At 39.2% G+C, this 19,675-nt stretch overlaps 1 protein-coding gene, 1 long non-coding RNA gene and 1 pseudogene across 2 annotated transcripts; all 3 read right to left on the reverse strand.

Annotated features, from left to right (window-relative positions):
- Nucleotides 1-835: 835 nt before the first annotated feature.
- On the reverse strand, nucleotides 836-1,512 carry LOC148573179 (uncharacterized). The gene is made up of 3 exons (XR_015904761.1): nucleotides 1,443-1,512; nucleotides 1,238-1,340; nucleotides 836-891 (listed from the first exon to the last, which is right to left on the reverse strand). It is a non-coding gene; the product is annotated as an uncharacterized LOC148573179 (long non-coding RNA).
- A 9,520-nt stretch (nucleotides 1,513-11,032) lies between these two features.
- On the reverse strand, nucleotides 11,033-12,798 carry LOC148573180 (uncharacterized; annotated as a pseudogene).
- A 5,276-nt stretch (nucleotides 12,799-18,074) lies between these two features.
- Nucleotides 18,075-18,437, reverse strand: LOC148573181 (uncharacterized). Its single transcript, XM_088505701.1, has one exon. It carries the CDS (start codon nucleotides 18,435-18,437, stop codon nucleotides 18,075-18,077), a length of 363 nt encoding a protein of 120 aa, XP_088361827.1.
- Nucleotides 18,438-19,675: the final 1,238 nt, after the last annotated feature.

Raw genomic sequence — 19,675 nt, forward strand, 5'->3', positions numbered from 1 at the left:
TTATAGAAAAATAATTTCACTCATTTTAAGTGGCTAGATTGCTCCTAGTTTTGTTCACAAATTGCTGCCTGAAACTGCATAATTCTGCAACATGTAACCTTGGATTTTGAGAGGTCAAAAATTGATTCCTAGCTTTTCACTCACTCTAACCTTGCATTCTAACTTTCTTTTACCTATTGTAACTTGTTGGAAAAATTAAATCAGTCCCAAGTGCTCAGGATTAATAAATCACCATTTTTTGTCACTTTTCACATTTAAGCATACTCATATGAAATCAACAATTTCTGCATTACTCAACATAGCAATCCAGCCACAAATCACTCAAACAATTCACACATATTATCGTCAATTTACTGCATCATATATAACAAATAGACCAGCATCATCTCAAATAATCATTAGCATGTATCATCAATTAATTCAATCATGAAACTTGGCTTTTAGCCTTTCAACAAATTATGCACTCTAACAAACAGAATTTTCAGCATCATCATCATTCAATAAATCAAACACAACATCATTCAATTAGTCACAACCTCAATTTTATTACCTCGTTCCCGTGGCTTCTCAGCAGTATCACTATCATCACTCCCTCTAAACCAATTTGAAGCACCAAAGCAATTCCCAAAGCTGGACAAGATATTTCCAAACTTTTGAAATAAATCATGTAATCCCGCATTATCTATGGATTCAGCTAAGTTCTTCCGCAATACAAGAAAAACAAAAGAATTCACTTTAGAAATGATATTGAGAAAAATACAATCAATTCACCTTGATCCTTCACTGAAGCTTTTGACGGCTTCTCTGTTTGTTCTTTTGCTTGCAGCCTTTCCCTTAGTATTTGACTTTTCACTAGAGGTTTTCTGCTTCTTGGATGCCAAAAGTACTATCCTGATGAATAATTAACAGAATGGAAAGCTAAGATTATAATTTGCTTTCATAATTGATAGAATGCAAAAACTTAACAAGAAAACTAAGTATCTCCAATTATCTCAAGGCAAAATAAGTGCCAAAACCAGCAAAACAACTCAGCAGAAACTGCCAATAGTTAGAAAGCAACTTGGTTGAGCTACTGCATTCACAATTATACCAGATTGCAACACAAAGCTACTAGCTCGTATGATGAAAAAGTATAAGATCTTATAAAACTCATTTCCAGGTGTTGACTACACAATGTGAATCTTACGAGACAAATAACATGCTATGTTATCATAGAGAATAGTCTTATATATGTTACCTCTGCATCCTTAACAATTGGTGCTTGCAGCCCATTAATGACTTCTTTTGCATCATATATCACTCTCGCTTTCCTGTTATTTGTATCCTTCACTTTTATTGTTCTGCCCCATCAAAATGGTTATGAAATGAGCATAAATCTAACATAGAATAAAATTAACTGTTTAAGAACCGATAAGTGAAAAATTTTAAAGACAATATAGTACCTATCCCAATGACCATCAACTTCATACAGAACATTCAAAGTTGATGAATTAAGGATCTTCCCTTTGACCACTTTCTGATTTTCACCAAATCCAAGAAAAGAATGAGTTGATTTGTAAGATAAATCAGCCTCAAGTTATGTCTCTATTGATTTTATATTAATTTTGCCAATCCAATCAACAGCAAGAACTGGAATTATTCTGAATAAAAGCTGATAATATTCTCGTCTCCATTAGAATCAGTTTCAAACACCCTTAGCTTTATGATCTTACAACAAAGCATATTAACAAGGGTCATATCCAGTAGGTATGACACGAGAAAGCTAAAACTCCCAATTCATCACAAATTGAATAAAGAATAAAACTATAATTCAACACTAATAATAATAAGCAATGCTCAAATGTGACACGAAATTGAACCAGGCATAGAAAAATCCTAATTAAAAATGAAATTGTGATATAGGAACCCTAATTAAATTTAACACAGGCTAGTGGGAATTAGGAACCCTAATTTCCTAAATCAGGAAAAAAAATTAAAAGTCTGCCTATCGTGGATGAGAGAGCGAATCGAGTAGGGATAGACGGAGCAGAGGCGGCACGATTAGCAAAGGAGACGCGGAGAAAAGCAGAAGAGCAGGGCGAGGAGGTGGTGCGACATAAGAGAGCTGCAGCGTCATTGCGAAGTAGCAGAGCTGCGGCGGCGGTGCGGTGTAACAGAGCCGCGGTGGTGGCGTGGCCTGGCGTAGCAGAGCAGTGTGAGGATGTGGTGCAAGGAGAAGAGCCATGTGATGGCAAAGCAGAGCTATGAACTCTTAGCTTTGTGCGAAATGATGATAGCGGGGGAAAGGGGGAAGAGGGGAAAAAATTCACTGGGTGTTATGTGCTTTGGGGGAAGAGGGAAAAAAATTAACTAAGTTTCGAGCATTTTGCCCTAGATAGTAGATACGTATGGTTTTCTATCTTCGTGATGATGAGGGTTTTCATCTTCTCTGAATGGGTTTTTTTCGTGCTTTGGAGGTGAGTGATGACGAGCTTTGGAGGTAATGGGTAAAAATTTCACTAAGTGTGTGAGCTGAGTGTGCGTGGTTATGGGAAAAAGTCAAGAGGAAAAAAATTCAGCAAGTGTCAAATTTTTTGCTTTAGATACATTAGGCATCACTTTTAAAATGCACCCAAAACTTAATAAATAGGCTACCCTTTAAAAGCGTCCCCTTTGATATAAAAAGTGAATCTATAGATATCAACCTACGGCTACGCTTTATAAGTGATTTTTATAATACCTAAGGCTATACTTTTTAAATGATGTCATAATTGTGTATCTTTTTCTCTTATAAAAAGGCAACACGGAGAAAAGCGTAGCCTATTCATAGAATACATAGAATAGGCTACGCTTTTCAAATGTAGCTTAAAAAAAGTGTGGCTGAATGGGTATTTTTCTTGTAGTGATTGGGGTGATAAGAGGATTTCACCCTTTATTCGCTGCTCTGGTTGAAAGGTGGAGGCCGGAGACTCATACTTTTGTGTTGCCGGTGGGTGAGGTTACAGTGACATTGGAAGATGTCGCTCATATATTTGGCTTACCCATTGATGGAGAGCCTGTGAGTGGATGGACTGACAGTAGTAGTGACTTCATTCGGAGTCAGAGCATGGCAATATTCGGACGTGAACCAGTACTCAGTGGTAATTCGAAATCCTATATAAAGCTTGGTTGGGTTCAACGTATCAGAGATGCAGAGCCGTTGGACACTGAAGATTCCATAAGGAGATACGTCAGATGTCACATTTTCGGTATGTTAGGGTCGACCCTATTCACAGATAAGTCGACCGCATAAGCCCAAGCGAAGTATCTACCGTTGCTTCGCGATCTCGAGCGGATCCATACTTATAGTTGGGGGTCAGCATGTCTCGCACATCTTTACAGAGCACTATGTCGTGCATCACGATATGATACGAAGGAGATGAATGACCCTCTTATTCTGTTGTTTGTTTGGGCATGGGAGCGAATGCCGTGTATTGCGCCCGTACTGAGACATACCCTTCCACCTGCTGAGATACCAGTTGTCATGAGGTAAATATTTATGGTTCTTGTCGGAAATTATATTCACTATGCATATTTCATTTACGGTTACTTATGTAAATTTTTTCAATGTATCATGTTTTAGGTGGAGTCATTCGGAATGGACCACAGCGTGGTTATCAAAGACCGTAGCGAGATTTAGGCATGATATAGACTACATGCAGGAGGTAAATATTTATGGTTCTTGTGATTCCTAGTTCCAAACATTAAAGTTAGGGTTATGACATACGAATTATATGTGAATTAATTGGTATGACCATCGTTGCTTAGTCCATCAATCCTCGTGGGATCGACCCTCACTCACCTGAAGTATTACTTGGTACGACCCGGTGCACTTGTCGGTTAGTTTGTGGTTATAAATTCCGCACCAAGTTTTTAGCGCTATTGCTGGGGATTGATAGTGGACTATTAGTTGTTTGATTGCTTAGATTAGGCGTTTTAGTTTTAATTTTATTTAAATTTTGCTTTAGTATTTTCGAAAAAAATAAAATAAATAAATAAATAAATAGCACTAATATTTTTCTTAATTTCTGAAATTAAGTTTGGTGTTCCCTAGTTAGTCTTATTTTAATTTTTCTTATTTAATTTGCCTAATAATTTCGAAATTTTTTATCTTAATTTTAATAGTAATTTTCGAATTTTAGTGTTTATTTTATTCAGTATTTTTTTTATCTCTTTACTCAGGTTACTTCCCTAGGAATTCTCTGCACTCTGACGTAGAGAGTTCCATCTTTTCTTGTCATCTATCTGTTTATGCGCAGGAACAGAGACAAGGAACCTCTATTAGACTTTGATCCTGAACCTGAAAGGACTTTCAGGCGGCGTTTGCAACAAGCAAGACTTTACAAGACTGCAGAATCAATTATGGATCATAATAATGCTGTTGATGCCAACATGGGAAATCCGAATGGGAATGAGCAACCTAGGAGAGTGCTTGGCTCTTACTCTGCTCCTACTGCAGATCTTTATGGAAAAAGCATTGTGGTGCCTCCTATATTTGTGAACAACTTTGAGTTGAAGCCACAATTGGTCACCCTGGTGCAACAAAACTGCCAGTATTATGGTCTTCCCCAAGAAGACCCAAATCAATTTATTTTTAATTTTCTGCAGATTTGTGATACTGTGAAGATAAAAGGAGTGAATCCTGAGGTGTACAAACTCATGTTCTTCCTATTTGCTCTGAGGGATAGAGCAAAGCTATGGCTAGATTCCCAACCCAAGGAGAGTTTGGATACTTGGGACAAGGTTGTTACTGAGTTTCTTACTAAATTTTTCCCACCAAAGAAGCTAACTAAGCTTAGGGTGGAGGTTCAAACCTTCAGGCAGAAGAATGGTAAAACTCTTTATGAAACTTGGGAGAGATACAAGCTACTGACTAGGCAATGTCCTCCGGACATGTTCTCCAAATGGACCCAACTAGATATCTTTTATGAACGCTTAGGTGAAATGTCCAAGATGTGCTTAGATAATTCTGCAGGTGGTTCATTGCACAAGAAGAAGACACCGGAGGAGACTATTGAGCTTATTGAATTGGTTGCTAGCAACCAATATTTATATTCATCTAACAGGAATCTTGTGAACTCTGAGACCCCTCAAAAGAAAGGCGTTATGGAAGTAGAAGCTCTTGATGCTATCCTTGCTCAGAATAAAATTTTGAGTCAGCAGATGAGTTTAATTTCTCAACAATTGAGTAGGATGTAGGTTTTAGCTGTCAACACTCAAAATGCACCTCAAGAGATCCCTTATGACATGACAGGTAATTTTGTGCAAAATGAGAATTATGATTATACTCAATTTTCTTCTGAACAGGTCAATTACATGGGGAATGCTCCTAGAAACCCCAATAATGACCCATACTCTAAGACCTATAATCAGGGGTGGAGAAACAACCCAAATTTTGGGTGGAGAGAGCAACCTCAGGGATCACAGAATTTTAACAATAATTCTCAGGGCGGTGTTCAGCAGAATAATCATAATAACCACCAGTTTCAGTCTCATCATCAACCACTACCTCAGCAGGCAAATTCTCAGTCCCAGGAGAACACTGATATGGAAGCAGTAATGAATCGTTTTATGCAGGAAACTAGAGCTTCCCTCAGAAACTTGGAGGTACAGGTAGGCCAGTTGAGCAAGAAAATACCTGAGAGGCCTCCAAGTACGTTCCCTGGTGATACAGTGGTGAATCCAAGAGAGGAATGCAAGGCTATCACCTTGATAAGTGGACAAGTGGCAAGTACGGAAGCACAAGTTAATGAGGAGCCAGTTGAAAAAGAAGCTCCAAAGGAGAAGAAGGAAGAAGTAGAGCACGCCCCTCCAAAGCGTGCAGACAACCCATTCACAGACTCTCTTAACACTTATCCTACATTGCCAAAGGCTCCTGAGTACAAGCCTAAAATGCCATATCCTCAGAGACTTCAAAAGGAGACCAAGGACAAACAGTTTTCAAAGTTCTTGGAAGTCTTCAGAAAGTTGCAAATCAATATTTCTTTTGTTGAGGTTTTGGAGCAAATGTCTCTCTATGTCAAATTCATGAAGGAGTTGTTGTCAAAGAAGAAGCCTTTAACGGGAGATGAGACAGTGGTCCTGACTAAGGAATGCAGTGCCATAATTCAGAATAACTTGCCAAGGAAGATGCCAGATCCATGGAGCTTTCAAATTACATGCACCATTGGGAACACAACCATTGAGAAAGCGTTATGTGATTTGGGAGCAAGCATCAATTTAATACCCTTGTCTGTGATGAAGAAGCTATAAATCCAAGAGGCACAACCCACACGGATAGCATTACAGATGGCAGACAAATCTATAAAGCATGCATACGGATTTGTGGAAAATATCTTGGTCAAAGTGGGTAAGTCCTTCCTCCTAGCAGATTTTGTGATTCTTGACACAGGGGAGGATGAGAATGCCTCTATAATCCTAGGAAGACCTTTTCTAGCCACTGGGAGAGCTCTAATTGATGTAGAAGTGGGTGAATTAGTACTTAGAGTGCATAATGAGCAACTGATCTTTCATGTCTTCAAAGATATTCATTCAGCAGGTAGAGAAGAGAGGTGCATACAGACTGAGCTTATTGATCCAAACCTTCAAGAACCCCCTGATGACGGACAGCAGAATCTGCAGCTCAAACGTCCTTTGCTGACAACCAATAAAATTTCTCCTGACATTAAACCTAAGTTTGGTGTTGGGAATGTATCATCCACCAAGGCGGAGGTCCCCAAAAAGAAGAAACGTTTTGGTTATCACAAGTAACAAACCCCTTTTAAAATTGATAACCGAAGTATTTAAATCTCGGGTCGTCTTCTCAAGGAACTGCAAGGAGGTATGTTCTTATTACTGGTTATGAGTTTTGTAAATTGAGGATTTCGAAGGCAAGGAGCAAGTAATTTAAATGACAAATAAAATAAATAAATAACTATAAAATAAACTCTTGGCAAGGTATGAGAATTTGGAAGTCCTATCCTAGTTATCCTTATCAATGGTGATGAGAATTGAGTTTTAATCCCACTTAGTTAGCCTTTACTAAAGCAAAGGAAGGTCAAGTGGACCAATTAGTTTGATCCTCAGGTCCTGGTCAATTCCTAAGAAAGGACTGGAGTTATTAAAGTTCAATTCAATTAGCAAAGACAACAATTATCAGTCACGGTGAGTTTGACAACTCAAGAGTTACCAATTAATCAACCAAAACCAAAAGGGAAAAATCTAAATTATTAATATAAACAAAGGAAAGCAATCATAATTCTGAAATACCTCAAATTATATTAAATGGAAAATCAAATCTAAACATGAATGGTTCATAAGCCAATTTGGCAACAAAAGTAATAAAGAAAGAAAGCATTAAAGTATCTGAAAGTAAAAGAGAAATATAAAGTAAAAGGAATATTGAACCTGATGAAGAGTTGAAATTCTAAATCCTTTAAGAGGAATCCTAATCCTAAAACCTAAGAGAGAGGAGAGAACCTCTCTCTCTAAAAACTACATCTAAACTATGAAAAATAAAATAATTGAAAAACCTCTTTGAATGAATGCATTCCCCCACTTTATAACCTCTAATCTGTGCCTTTTGTACTTAGATCTGGGCCAAAAAAGGCTTCTGAAATCGCTGGGAGCATTTTCTGTATTTTCTGGTGTGTGGCATCTGTCACGCGTCCGCGTGGGTCACGCGGTCGTGTCATCTGGAGTTTTCCTTATCACGCGTTCGCTTCGGTCATGCATCCGCGTCTTCTGGAGTTTTCCTTATCACGCGTTCGCTTTGGTCATGCGTCCGCGTCATCTGTGTTCTGCTTAAGGTGCGCATCCGCGTCAGTCACGCGTTCGCGTCGCTACCTTTTCACGCTGGGCATGCGGCCGCGTCGTCCATGCATTCGCGTCGCTGCCAGTTTCTTCAAAAACTCCATTTTGTGCTTTCCTTCTATTTTTTTATGTTTCCTTTCCATCCTTTAAGTCATTCCTGCCTTAGAAGATCTAAAACTTCTCAACACACAAATCACGGCATCGAATGGTAATAAAGGGTAATTAAAATAAATAATTTCAAAGCATAGGAAACATGTATTTCACATATATCACATAATAAGGAAGGGAAAGTAAAACCATGCAATTTACATGAATAAGTGGGTGAAGGATTGAATAAATCTCTTGAATTGAGCACAAAATATATCATAAAATATGGGTTTATCAACCTCCCCACACTTAAACAATAGCATGTCCTCATGCTAAATCCAAGATAAATAGTAAGGTAAGGTTAAAGTGGTGGAATCTCATGCAATGCAATCTATCCTAAATGAATCATGCAATTCTAATTGTTACTCACTTGTATATAAAGCTTACATGTAGTTAAATCAATTCACATTCTCAAGGAATCATATATGCATAGCCAAACCCTAGATAATGTTAAAGCACTTTTATAATTGAGATGGGTAAAAATATTTTATAAACTTGCAAGACAATTAACAATTTAAGCAGAGATATATGGTGATGAGCTATTGAACCCTCACTGGATTTTGTGTTTACTCTCTAGTCACTCAGTGTTTATTGGGTTAATCACTCTATTCTTCTTTTTATCCTTACTTTCTATAACTTTGTTATTCATTTAACCAATCAACAATTATAGGATACAGACATACAAAAATCATGAGGTCTTTTTCAATGTTGTAATGGGGCCAAGGTAAAGGTAAGGGTACATGTATAAGGCTAAGTGAGCTAATAAGTGAATCCTTGATTAGTCTAAGATCTCACCTAACATACATACTTTGTAATTTCAAAAGTTTCTTTAACCTATTTGCCCAAAATTTTCTCACTTTGTATTCCAAACTCATGCATTAAACTTAACCTTGTCACATGTGCATTGATTCTTTTTATTTTGCAATTGGGGAACTTTTGTATCCCCTTTATTTAAAAATTTTTTTTTCGATGCACCTGGTGATTCAATTGTTTTGTTTTGTTTCACATGAGCATGCTTCCCAAATTTTTATTTTGAAACTCTTTTTTTTTAACTTTCTACCTTTGTTTCTATCATCTATGTTCCCATAAAGTTCCCCACACTTAAACAATACACAATTTCTATCTTAAGCTAACCAAGGATTTAACTTGGAATTTTTATTTTGTTTTTCTGCTTAAGGCTAGTAATGTGGTTTACAGAAAAAGGGGGGATTAAAAAGCTCAAGGGGGCTAACAAGGGTGATGTAAAAGGTAGGCTAATTTGGGATAAGTGAGGAAAAATTTAAATGATGGCCTCAATCACTTTCTTGGTATGTATCTATATTCTATAATCGGACATATAGATTAAAACAAAGTAAAGAACATCAGAATGAAAAAGAAGGGCAAAACACACAGGAATAAAATTTATGGTTTGAATGTAACCATACAATTAAGCTCAAAACTCACAGGCTGTGTGTTCTCTAGCTCAAAAATCATATATCAGTTATACATGTCATGCAAGTAAAAATTAAGAGTTCCCATTATTCTCAATGTAAAAATTTTGGGTGGCTTTAAAGTTTTAGTGTTCTTCCTTGATGAAATGTTGTTAACTAACCAACATGTAATGCTATATATACAAGGTGTGTGGATTGTTTTGATTCTGTTAAAGTCTCTAGTTTACTTCCTTTTTATTTTCAATTTAAACCAAACTATCATATGCTAAAGGGTAAACTATACTAATTAATCCACATATTCTATAACTAAATAAGTTAGAATTGCAACTAAACTAAATGGCTAAAATATGAACTAAAGTGCAAAATACTGAAATAGAGTAAAAATACAGCAAAAGAACAATGTATAAGTACTAAAAAGTAAAAATAAAGATAAAAATAGAAAAATAAACAAAATAAGATAAAAAGAGTCTGTAGTAGTTCACCAAAAAAATACGCCAGAGATGGCGACCTCCCCACACTTAAAATGTAGCATCGTCCTCGATGCTCACTCAAGTTGGGTGTGAAGGGGTGTCATCTCCGGAAGGATGGGCTGCTGGAGTATCTGTGGTGGCCTGAGGATCTGCAGACTGGATAAGGGTAGGAGGATCGGTCTGCTGCAGTGGAGGCGCTGATTGGATAGGAATCTCTGCATCTGCGGCCTGTATCTGGTGTGGACCCTCAGGATGTGGCGCAACCTGCTGTGGTCCTGCCTGCTCCGCCTGGGTAGGTGCCTCCTCCTCATGAGCATCTTCCTCCACCTCAGATGTATCGGAAGGAGTGTCAGACTCGGAAGGGATGTCACTGCTGGATCGGATCATCAACTTAAGGTGCTCATAGTGTCACTTGTTGCGACGCTCCATGCGATCCAAGCGGGCAAAGAGGTGATGCACCAAGTGATAGATGGGCTCAGGGGCAGGTGGATGTGCAGTGGATGAGGCTGGTGCAGCAGTGGAGGGAAGAAGAGAAGAGAGAGAAAAGAATGAGAGGGAAGGAAGAAGGAGGGGGTGGCGTCGTGGTCGTGGCTGGGTGGTCGAGGGTGGTGTGGCGGCCGGAGGTGGTTGGGGTGGTGGCAATGGAAGGAGGGAGAGAGAACAGAGGGGGTTGGGGAAGGAAAGTGGGGCGCGATGGGGGTAGGGTTTCGCATCACTAGGGTTAATGAATTTGAATCCACGCGAACGCGTGGGGCACGCGATCGCGTGGCTAGGGTGGACTGGGGTTGACGCGGTCGCGTGGTTGGCGCGATCGCATGGAATGGGTAAAATGATGAATGACGCGGTCGCGTGAGGCATGCGACCGCGTCGCTGGAATTTGTGCTAAACGCACAATTCCAGCGTCGTTTTAGCGCAATTCTCTGTCTCCATTGGGGTGCCATAATATCCTCGCGACGCGAACGCGTCGCTCACGCTTTCGCGTGGGATGGATGTTTCGTAAGTGACGCGGTCGCGTCAGGGACGCGAACGCGTGGGCCGTTTTGTGCTAAACACACACCAGCCGCATGATTCCAGCCCAGATTTCTGTGCGTTGGATTTTTTACGCCGATTTTCAGATTACGCGTCCGCGTGATTAACGCGGACGCGTGGGGGGTAGTTTCGCACACGCTACTTTTTTTATGCAATTGTGCAATTATGCAGATATGCAGTATGCAATGCTAATGAATAATATTCAGGTTCAATGAAAAATAATATAATATAAAAACAAACAACACAAAATAATAACTGAAAGAAACGACCATACCATGGTGGGTTGTCTCCCACCTAGCACTTTTAGTTAAAGTCCTTAATCTGGACATTGGATGAGCTTCCTGTTATGGTGGCTTATGCTTAAATTCATCCAGAAATCTCCACCAATGTTTGGAATGCCAACAGCCTCCGGGGTCCCAAACTAGGCATGTGAAGCCTTTGAGCAGCTTCAAACAGGCTCTTAGGCTCCCGGGGTGACGAATGTTAGAATAGATTCCAGGATCCCAAACTTTACTTTTAAATCCGCCTTTGGTTTGATCTATATTCTTCCATCCGGGCGGTTTAGAAATTGTATTCTCACCAAGATGACCAAACATCTTTCGAGACCCATTCAATTGAACTTGATACCAATCCTTGCACTTCGAATTGAAGCGTAGAACCTTATTGAACCTTGCGCACCAGCTCTGAGTATGAGCCATTTCCCTCTTACTCTTAAAGCCGCAGAGAGCTCTAAGCTGGCCATCTGTTTCAAGCAAACCATATTCAAGTGGAAAAGTAGAGATAAATGTTAAGGATTGTACCCACTTGAAGCTTGTATTAGGTGGCAATGGCCTTGGGATAGGTGTTTCCAGTGGTTCTGTAAGTTCTACTCCCTTGTAATCTTCTGTGAATTCCTCCACTTCTTTGCAAAGTTCTTTAGCTGCAACTGCATCCTGATCAACGTCTTCTATGTCTTCCTCGTCACTCAAGTCATAAGCTTGAGGTTGAGAGAAATCTACCTCCGCATCATCTTCGTATTCACTTGGAGAGGATTCTTCAATCTCGGAGAATTCACTTGCGGATGCAAGTTCATTACTTGGAGAACTTGACTTGTGACTATCATCATCAAGGAAACTTGCGTCTTGGGTTATTCCATCTAGCTCTTCATAAAATACCTGCTTTGGGGGTTGTGCACTATCCTCCTTAGCATCAATTATAACATCCTTGACGGAATTTTTCACAACTCTGGATTCCCATGGAGGTTCAGCATCTCCTAAATCTTCAACCAGTACTTCTTCTTCTTGGTTAATTTGAGCTTCCTCCAATTGTTCCAGAACAAAGTTATGCTCACTACTGCCTACTGGGGTTTCCAGTGTCTCCTTCATGCTACGTTTGTCATTAGATTCTCCACATAAAGCTATTGGAGTTCCTTGAGTGTCCAAACGTCTAGAAGATAATTGATATATTGCTTGCTCCAGCTGATGAAGGGTTGTATGAAGTTGATCTACTGTTTCCTTGAAGCGAGCCTGTGATTCTCGAGGTGATGAATATGGACATGGTACATAGGGAAGTGGTGGTGTTTGGGAGTAATTGGATTGGAATTGGGGTAAATAAGGATCATACGGTGGTGAATGGTGAAAAGGAGCTTGTGAGTGTTGTGGTTCGAAGTTATGTTGAGAGGGCGGTCTATAAGCACAGGGTGGGGCTTGTTGGTGACTATCAGGAGGTCTACCATATCTATCAGCTTGGTATGCATTGTAAAATGGTCCTCGTCTGTGATACTGTGGAGGGTGTTGCTGTCTAAAGGGTTGATCAGATCCTCGTGGCTCCATCCATCTTTGATTTCTTAGACCTTGATGCACATTCCTGTTATAGCTTATATTCCCTTCAACAAATTCAGAACCAAACTCAAAGCGAGAGAGGTGAGAGTTCATAGTAGCTAAATAGAAATAAAAAGGAAAAAAACAAAAACAAATAAATAGATAAAAGAAAAATATTTACAATAACCAATAATAAGGCACATGTTTGCAGTTCCCCGGCAACGGCGCCATTTTGAAGAGAGAACTTTTGCATGGTCTAGAATTCAGAATAAACTCCCGTTGTAAGTATAGCTTCTAAACCAACAAAAGTCCTTTCTTACAAACGTTTTGGTTGTCACAAGTAACAAACCCCTTTTAAAATTGATAACCGAAGTATTTAAACCTCGGGTCGTCTTCTCAAGGAACTGCAGGGAGGTATGTTCTTATTATTGGTTATGAGTTTTGTAAATTGGGGATTTCGAAGGCAAGGAGCAAGTAATTTAAATGACAAATAAAATAAATAAATAACTATAAAATAAACTCTTGGCAAGGTATGAGAATTTGGGAGTCCTATCCTAGTTATCCTTATCAATGGTGATGAGAATTGAGTTTTAATCCCACTTAGTTAGCCTTTACTAAAGCAAAGGAAGGTCAAGTGGACCAATTAGTTTGATCCTCAGGTCCTGGTCAATTCCTAAGAAAGGACTAGAGTTATTGAAGTTCAATTTAATTAGCAAAGACAACAATTATTAGTCACGGTGAGTTTGACAACTCAAGAGTTACTAATTAATCAACCAAAACCAAAAGGGAAAAATCTAAATTATTAATATAAACAAAGGAAAGCAATCATAATTCTGAAATACCTCAAATTATATTAAATGGAAAATCAAATCTAAACATGAATGGTTCATAAGCCAATTTGGCAACAAAAGTAATAAAGAAAGAAAGCATTAAAGTATCTGAAAGTAAAAGAGAAATATAAAGTAAAAGGAATATTGAACCTGATGAAGAGTTGAAATTCTAAATCCTTTAAGAGGAATCCTAATCCTAAAACCTAAGAGAGAGGAGAGAACCTCTCTCTCTAAAAACTACATCTAAACTATGAAAAATAAAATAATTGAAAAACCTCTTTGAATGAATGCATTCCCCTACTTTATAACCTCTAATCTGTGCCTTCTGTACTTAGATCTGGGCCAAAAAGGGATTCAGAAATCGCTGGGAGCGTTTTCTGTATTTTCTGGTGTGTGGCATCTGTCACGCGTCCGCGTGGGTCACGCGGTCGCGTCATCTGGAGTTTTCCTTATCACGCGTTCGCTTCGGTCATACGTCCGCGTCTTCTGGAGTTTTCCTTATCACGCGTTCGCTTCGGTCATGCGTCCGCGTCATCTGTGTTCTGCTTAAGGTGCGCGTCCGCGTCAGTCACGCGTTCGCGTCGCTACCTTTTCGCGCTGGGCATGCGGCCGCGTCGTCCATGTGTTCGCGTCGCTGCTAGTTTCTTCAAAAACTCCATTTTGTGCTTTCCTTCCATTTTTGTATGTTTTCTTTCCATCCTTTAAGTCATTCCTGCCTTAGAAGATCTAAAACTTCTCAACACACAAATTACGGCATCGAATGGTAATAATGGGTAATTAAAATAAATAATTTCAAAGCATAGGAAACATGTATTTCACATATATCACATAATAAGGAAGGAAAAGTAAAACCATGCAATTTACATGAATAAGTGGGTGAAGGATTGAATAAATCTCTTGAATTGAGCACAAAATATATCATAAAATATGGGTTTATCAATCATACAGAGTTATTGAAACAGAAACAGGTTTCTGAGTACAGAGCTACGGACGTCAATAGAGGAGTATATTGATTCAGAAGAGTTGACGCCTAACTTGAAATTCTCTAGTTAGGCGCGGCATATTACGCACAAAGGAACAATTCTCTCTGAAGGGTCTGCGCCTAACTTGAGAATTTTCAAATTAGGCGCAAGATGTGAAGACACACCTCAAGTTAGGCGCAACCAAATTCACGTTAGGTGCAGCAGGTGTTTGCACTCACGGGTGGCCTCAAGTTAGGCGCAAGGTTTATCAAGTCAGGTGTAGTGAATAAAGGAGTTCAACTCACGTTAGGCGCAAAGAAACTAAAGTTAGGCGCCATAAGAGTGTCTTTTCAGGACAAGTTAGGCACAAGGACATATCAAGTTAAGCATAAATCTCCTGATTTCCCCCAATACTTCCTAGATCCACTCGTGACCCCACCCCTTTTCCTTTCCTTATACATATACGCCCCCCTTTGTCAACTATAACACACACAAAATACAATAAATAAATAATTATATATGTACAAAAATTTTAAAAAAAAGTTTAACTTTTTATCTTTCTTATCCTTTTTTATTTTCAGTTTCTTTTACATTAATATTTGTTTTTACTCCTCCGTACGTCTTTTTATGTCCCTCCCTATTTTCAGTTTTTCTTTACTTGAGGACAAGCAAACTTTTAAGTTTGGTGTTGTCGCTTCGCTTGTGACTTTTTTTGTTTCTTTTAGTTGCACCAAAGGGAGGTGAATCATCTTCACGGAGAAGCACAACCTGAAGAATGAGACGACCACTAGGATAACTGAGGTGGTTGAGTTCTTTTCATTCTATATTTCCTCCCGTTCTTATTATGTTATATTTCTGTTTTCTGCTGTTTTACTTGGTTTCTGCATGATCTTTTGTTATTTCAATTCCTAGGTTCCAGTTTATTTTGCTATTTCTTTTTCTGTTATTTGCTCTTAATTCTAAAAAGTGTCTCATGTATTGCTCGCTGAGCTTGAATCCAAAAGAAAAAGAAGAAAAAGATGTATTGTATGAGAAATAGAGTTTATAATAAAGAATAGTCTTATTTACTTAATTGTGGTGGTATTTTCTGCGACTCTAAATGCATGACATGAACAGTGAATATTTAAATTTGAATCAAAAGAATGTTGATGTACAAGGAACAGGAGTTTAGAGAACTATTATGAATTCTCTGCAATAAGTGAAAGTTTAATCCTTGAAGCAAAAGAAACAACAAAAGAAAAAAAAAGCAAGGTCCAAGGCTCTGAGCATCAATGACTAGGGAGGTCAGACATGATTAAAAGCTCAAAGAGTTGTTTCCCTGGTCATATGCTTATGGTGTGATTGTGTCAAGAAATTCTTGAGATAGAACACTAAGAGTCGAGATCAAATACATTTAACAGAGTATGTCAAAGGCTTTGAGCACCACTGTCTGGGAGTAACTGAAAGAAAAATCAGAACTTATAGAGAGTTTCCCAATTAAGTGCTTGTGGTGTTTTTGTGTCAAGTGAAGTTTGAGACAAAACATTTAAAGTCACGGCTAGGCTCAAGGTGCAAAGCACCAAAGAAAAGAGAATAAAAGAAAATTTGTTGTGTTCAAGGATTAAATTGAAGTACAAAAGATTAGAGAATTCATAATATTATCCGGATTCTAATTCCGAATGACAATGACATCCTTCTTATTCAAAGGATAGTGAGATGCCGAAACTATTCAGGATTGCAGTTATAAACCTCACTTCAAGAAGAGACATGAGTTTAATCGAACTCTCACTCATGCAAATTCACATCCTGGGCCTATGTTAATTTTGGTTGCTTGAGGACAAGCAACAATTCAAGTTTGGTGTTGTGATGCATGAACATCTTTCCTATCTTTTCCTAGTGAATTTGCATTCAATTTGTTGAGTTTAATCAAGAATTAATTATCTTTTAACCACTATGGATGCTACTTTGAGTCGTGTGCAATTCTGTTTATTTCAGGTAGCATTCGGTTGGATTTGATGGAGTTTCCGCAGGAAAAGAGAAGAAGGCGAATGATGCTGTCAATCCTGACCTCTCTGCACTCAAACCTGAATAATTCGAGCCACAAAGATCCAATGGACGTGATTTTAGTGGCATTGGAAAGCTAACTTCTAGAGCTTTCCAACGATGTATAATAGTCCATACTTCTTCTCCAACTACGCTGCCAAGACTGCGCCTAACTTGAGATTTCTCAAGTTAGGTGCAAAACAATAACAAGCACGCACAAAGCAAAGGTCACATCCCAAGTTAGGCGCCCAAGTTTGCAAGTTAGGCGCCAGTTTCACAAATAACACTCCTTGGAGCACTGGCTAGGCTGTGCCTAACTTGAGATTTCTCAAGTTAGGCGCAAGACACATCAAAAGCACGCAATAGTGGAGAAGGCACTCCAAGTTAGGCGCACCTTTCATTCAAGTAAGGCGCAGGCTATGAGCATCAAGTGCCCTTCCTCACTGTGCCACTCAAGTAAGGCGCAACCCACACCAAGTTAGGCGCAAGCTCCCCTTCAACCGCCAAGTGGTCCCCACGCTACAAGGCTCGCACGGATTGTTGATTGATTCTTAATTAAAACTTTAATTTTTATTTTAAAATAGAAAAAGATATTATTTTAGTTTTAGAAAATAGATTTTATATTAATTAGGATTAGATATAAAAGAGAAAAGAAACTTCTCTTGAGGGATTATTCCACCTCATTCCAATTTACAGTTTAAGAGAATCCTAGTTTCCACTCTGAACCATGAGCAACTAAATCTCCACTGTTAAGGTTAGGAGCTCTGTCTATTATATGGATTGATTCTATTGTTTTTCTAGTTTAATTCATGTACTGATTTATAATTCAAGAATTGTTTTCGTTCGTTATCTTATGAATTTGGGTGGAACGGAAGTATGACCCTTTTTCTAATTGAGTTCTTGTATAACTTGGAAAAGCTCTTTACTTGAACAATAGCTTGAAAGCAATTTCTCCTAAATTCTAATTATCTGGACTTAATGGGATACGTGACATATAATCCTCTTTTATTTGGATAATTAGTATTTTTGTGGCATAATAACTAGAATTAAACTTCACCTTCTAATTGGAATTAATTGACCAAGGAATTGGCGGTTGACGAGAGTTAGAGGAGACTAAAAAGGTCTAAGGAATTAGGGTTTAGTCACATATAGTTTGCCATGAATTAAATCTTGCATGATTAAAATAGTTAGTAAGAAAAGTCAATCTGAAAAATAGATAACTCTGAAACCTTAACTGTTTCTCCATATATTATTCTCAACTTATTTACTACCTATCTTCTGATATTCTGAATTTACTGTTTAATGCTTTTGAACTCTCAAAACACTATTTTCTGGTTGTCTAACTAAGTAAATTAATCAACCATCGTTGCTTAGTCCATCAATCCTCGTGGGATCGACCCTCACTCACCTGAAGTATTACTTGGTACGACTCGGTGCACTTGCCGGTTAGTTTGTGGTTATAAATTCCGCACCAATCACCTAACGATGCGAACTCGAATCTATATACCTTACGAACCTCTGTCATCTTGTACACGTCATGCACATATAGCTGCCAATCGAGACGCTGGTTAGCACATCAAGCAATAACATGGCGACATGGTATTCGTTCCAACTGAAAGTGCCCACAGTCACACCGCCGTCGTGCAAGATCAACGACTGACACCTTTCCGCTAGTCATTTCGCGCACCTCAAATACCTCATTTCGTCTGTCAAAACGGTGCACAACTATATTCCCAGCCTGTTGCATATTTGCCTCTATCCGCTGTTGTGCGAATACCGAATAAGTAAATCCAGCACGCTTGCGTTCGTGACTCTCGGCACTCTTCCGCGTAAAAAGTTCATTTAACCGATAATATGTTGCTCGGACTAGTGCCAACACAGGTAGATTACGGGCACCCTTCAACACTGAGTTAATGCACTCGACAAGGTTCGTCGTCATATGGCCCCATCGATGTCCCTCGTCGAATGCCAATACCCAATGTCGTCGCACCACCTGGCATATGCCTCGCCTCGCTCTTCCAATCTCTTATAGTTGATGTTATATTCCTCCACCATTCTTGAATACCCAATGTTGATCACAAGCTTTTGCAAGTGAGGGACTTTGAATGCTCGTAGGAAGTTGCTACTGATGTGCCTTATACAAAACATCCACTATGCTCTTGGAGGTTGCCAGTCACTTCCGGAACGATTTACTGCTGCCCGAATTGACTCATGCCGGTCTGAGATCATTCTCACACCGTTTTTTCTGACAACATGCATTCGCAGATTCCTGAGAAAGAAGTGCCACGCATCAGCTGTCTCCCCTTCCACCAAGGCAAAAGCGATAGGCACAATGTTCTGGTTCCCATCTTGTGCAACAGCGACCAGAAGTGTACCTTTGTACTTTCCATATAGGTGTGTGCCATCAACCTGAACTAGGGGCTTGCAATGCCTAAATGCCCTAATGCATGGATTGAAACTCCAAAATACGCGATGAAGTATTTTTACCCCTTGCGCCTCCTTATTCCCGTTGTACAGTGGCCGTGTTTCTATTTGGACAACTGACCCAGGCATCTTCTGAACCATAACCGAGAGCCACCATGGCAAGGTTTGGAAACTCTCCTCCCAATCATCGAAAACTTTCGCTATGGACTTCTGCTTTGCCAACCAAGCCTTTCGGTAACTGATGGTATAGCTGAACCTTGACTGGACTTCGGCTATTATAGGTTTCACCTTGATGGACGGGTCAGTCTCGACCAATGGCCTTATAACCTCAGCAACTGTATCCGAGTCCAACTTGGAATGATCCTGTGAAATCACTCCCATTGTGCACATGTGCCTACCGTTGTATCTGCGTATCTTCCAACAACCTTTTTTTCGTATCAAGCTGGCTCGGATAAGCCAGTCGCACCCATGCCCATACATCTTGCATTTTGCATAGAACGTCTGTGGCTCAAACTCATACACGTCGTAGTCAATTCCTCTAGCGATGGTGTAACTTCTAATTGCTGCCACGACCGACTTTCTAGAACTGTATTCCATTCCAATCCAGAACTTTCCGTCCTCAGGATCAGCAACGCCTACAGAAAGTAAAAATCATCGTTTATTAATCAATCTAAAGTATAAATTAACAAAAACGTATTATTAAGTCATCACATACCTATGTTTGAATATTCCGGAAACTTCGGTGCATGCATG

Source organism: Arachis ipaensis, chromosome B2 (genome assembly GCF_059453495.1).
Source record: "Arachis ipaensis isolate K30076 ecotype BB chromosome B2, ASM5945349v1, whole genome shotgun sequence".
NCBI classification, from domain to species: domain Eukaryota; kingdom Viridiplantae; phylum Streptophyta; class Magnoliopsida; order Fabales; family Fabaceae; genus Arachis; species Arachis ipaensis.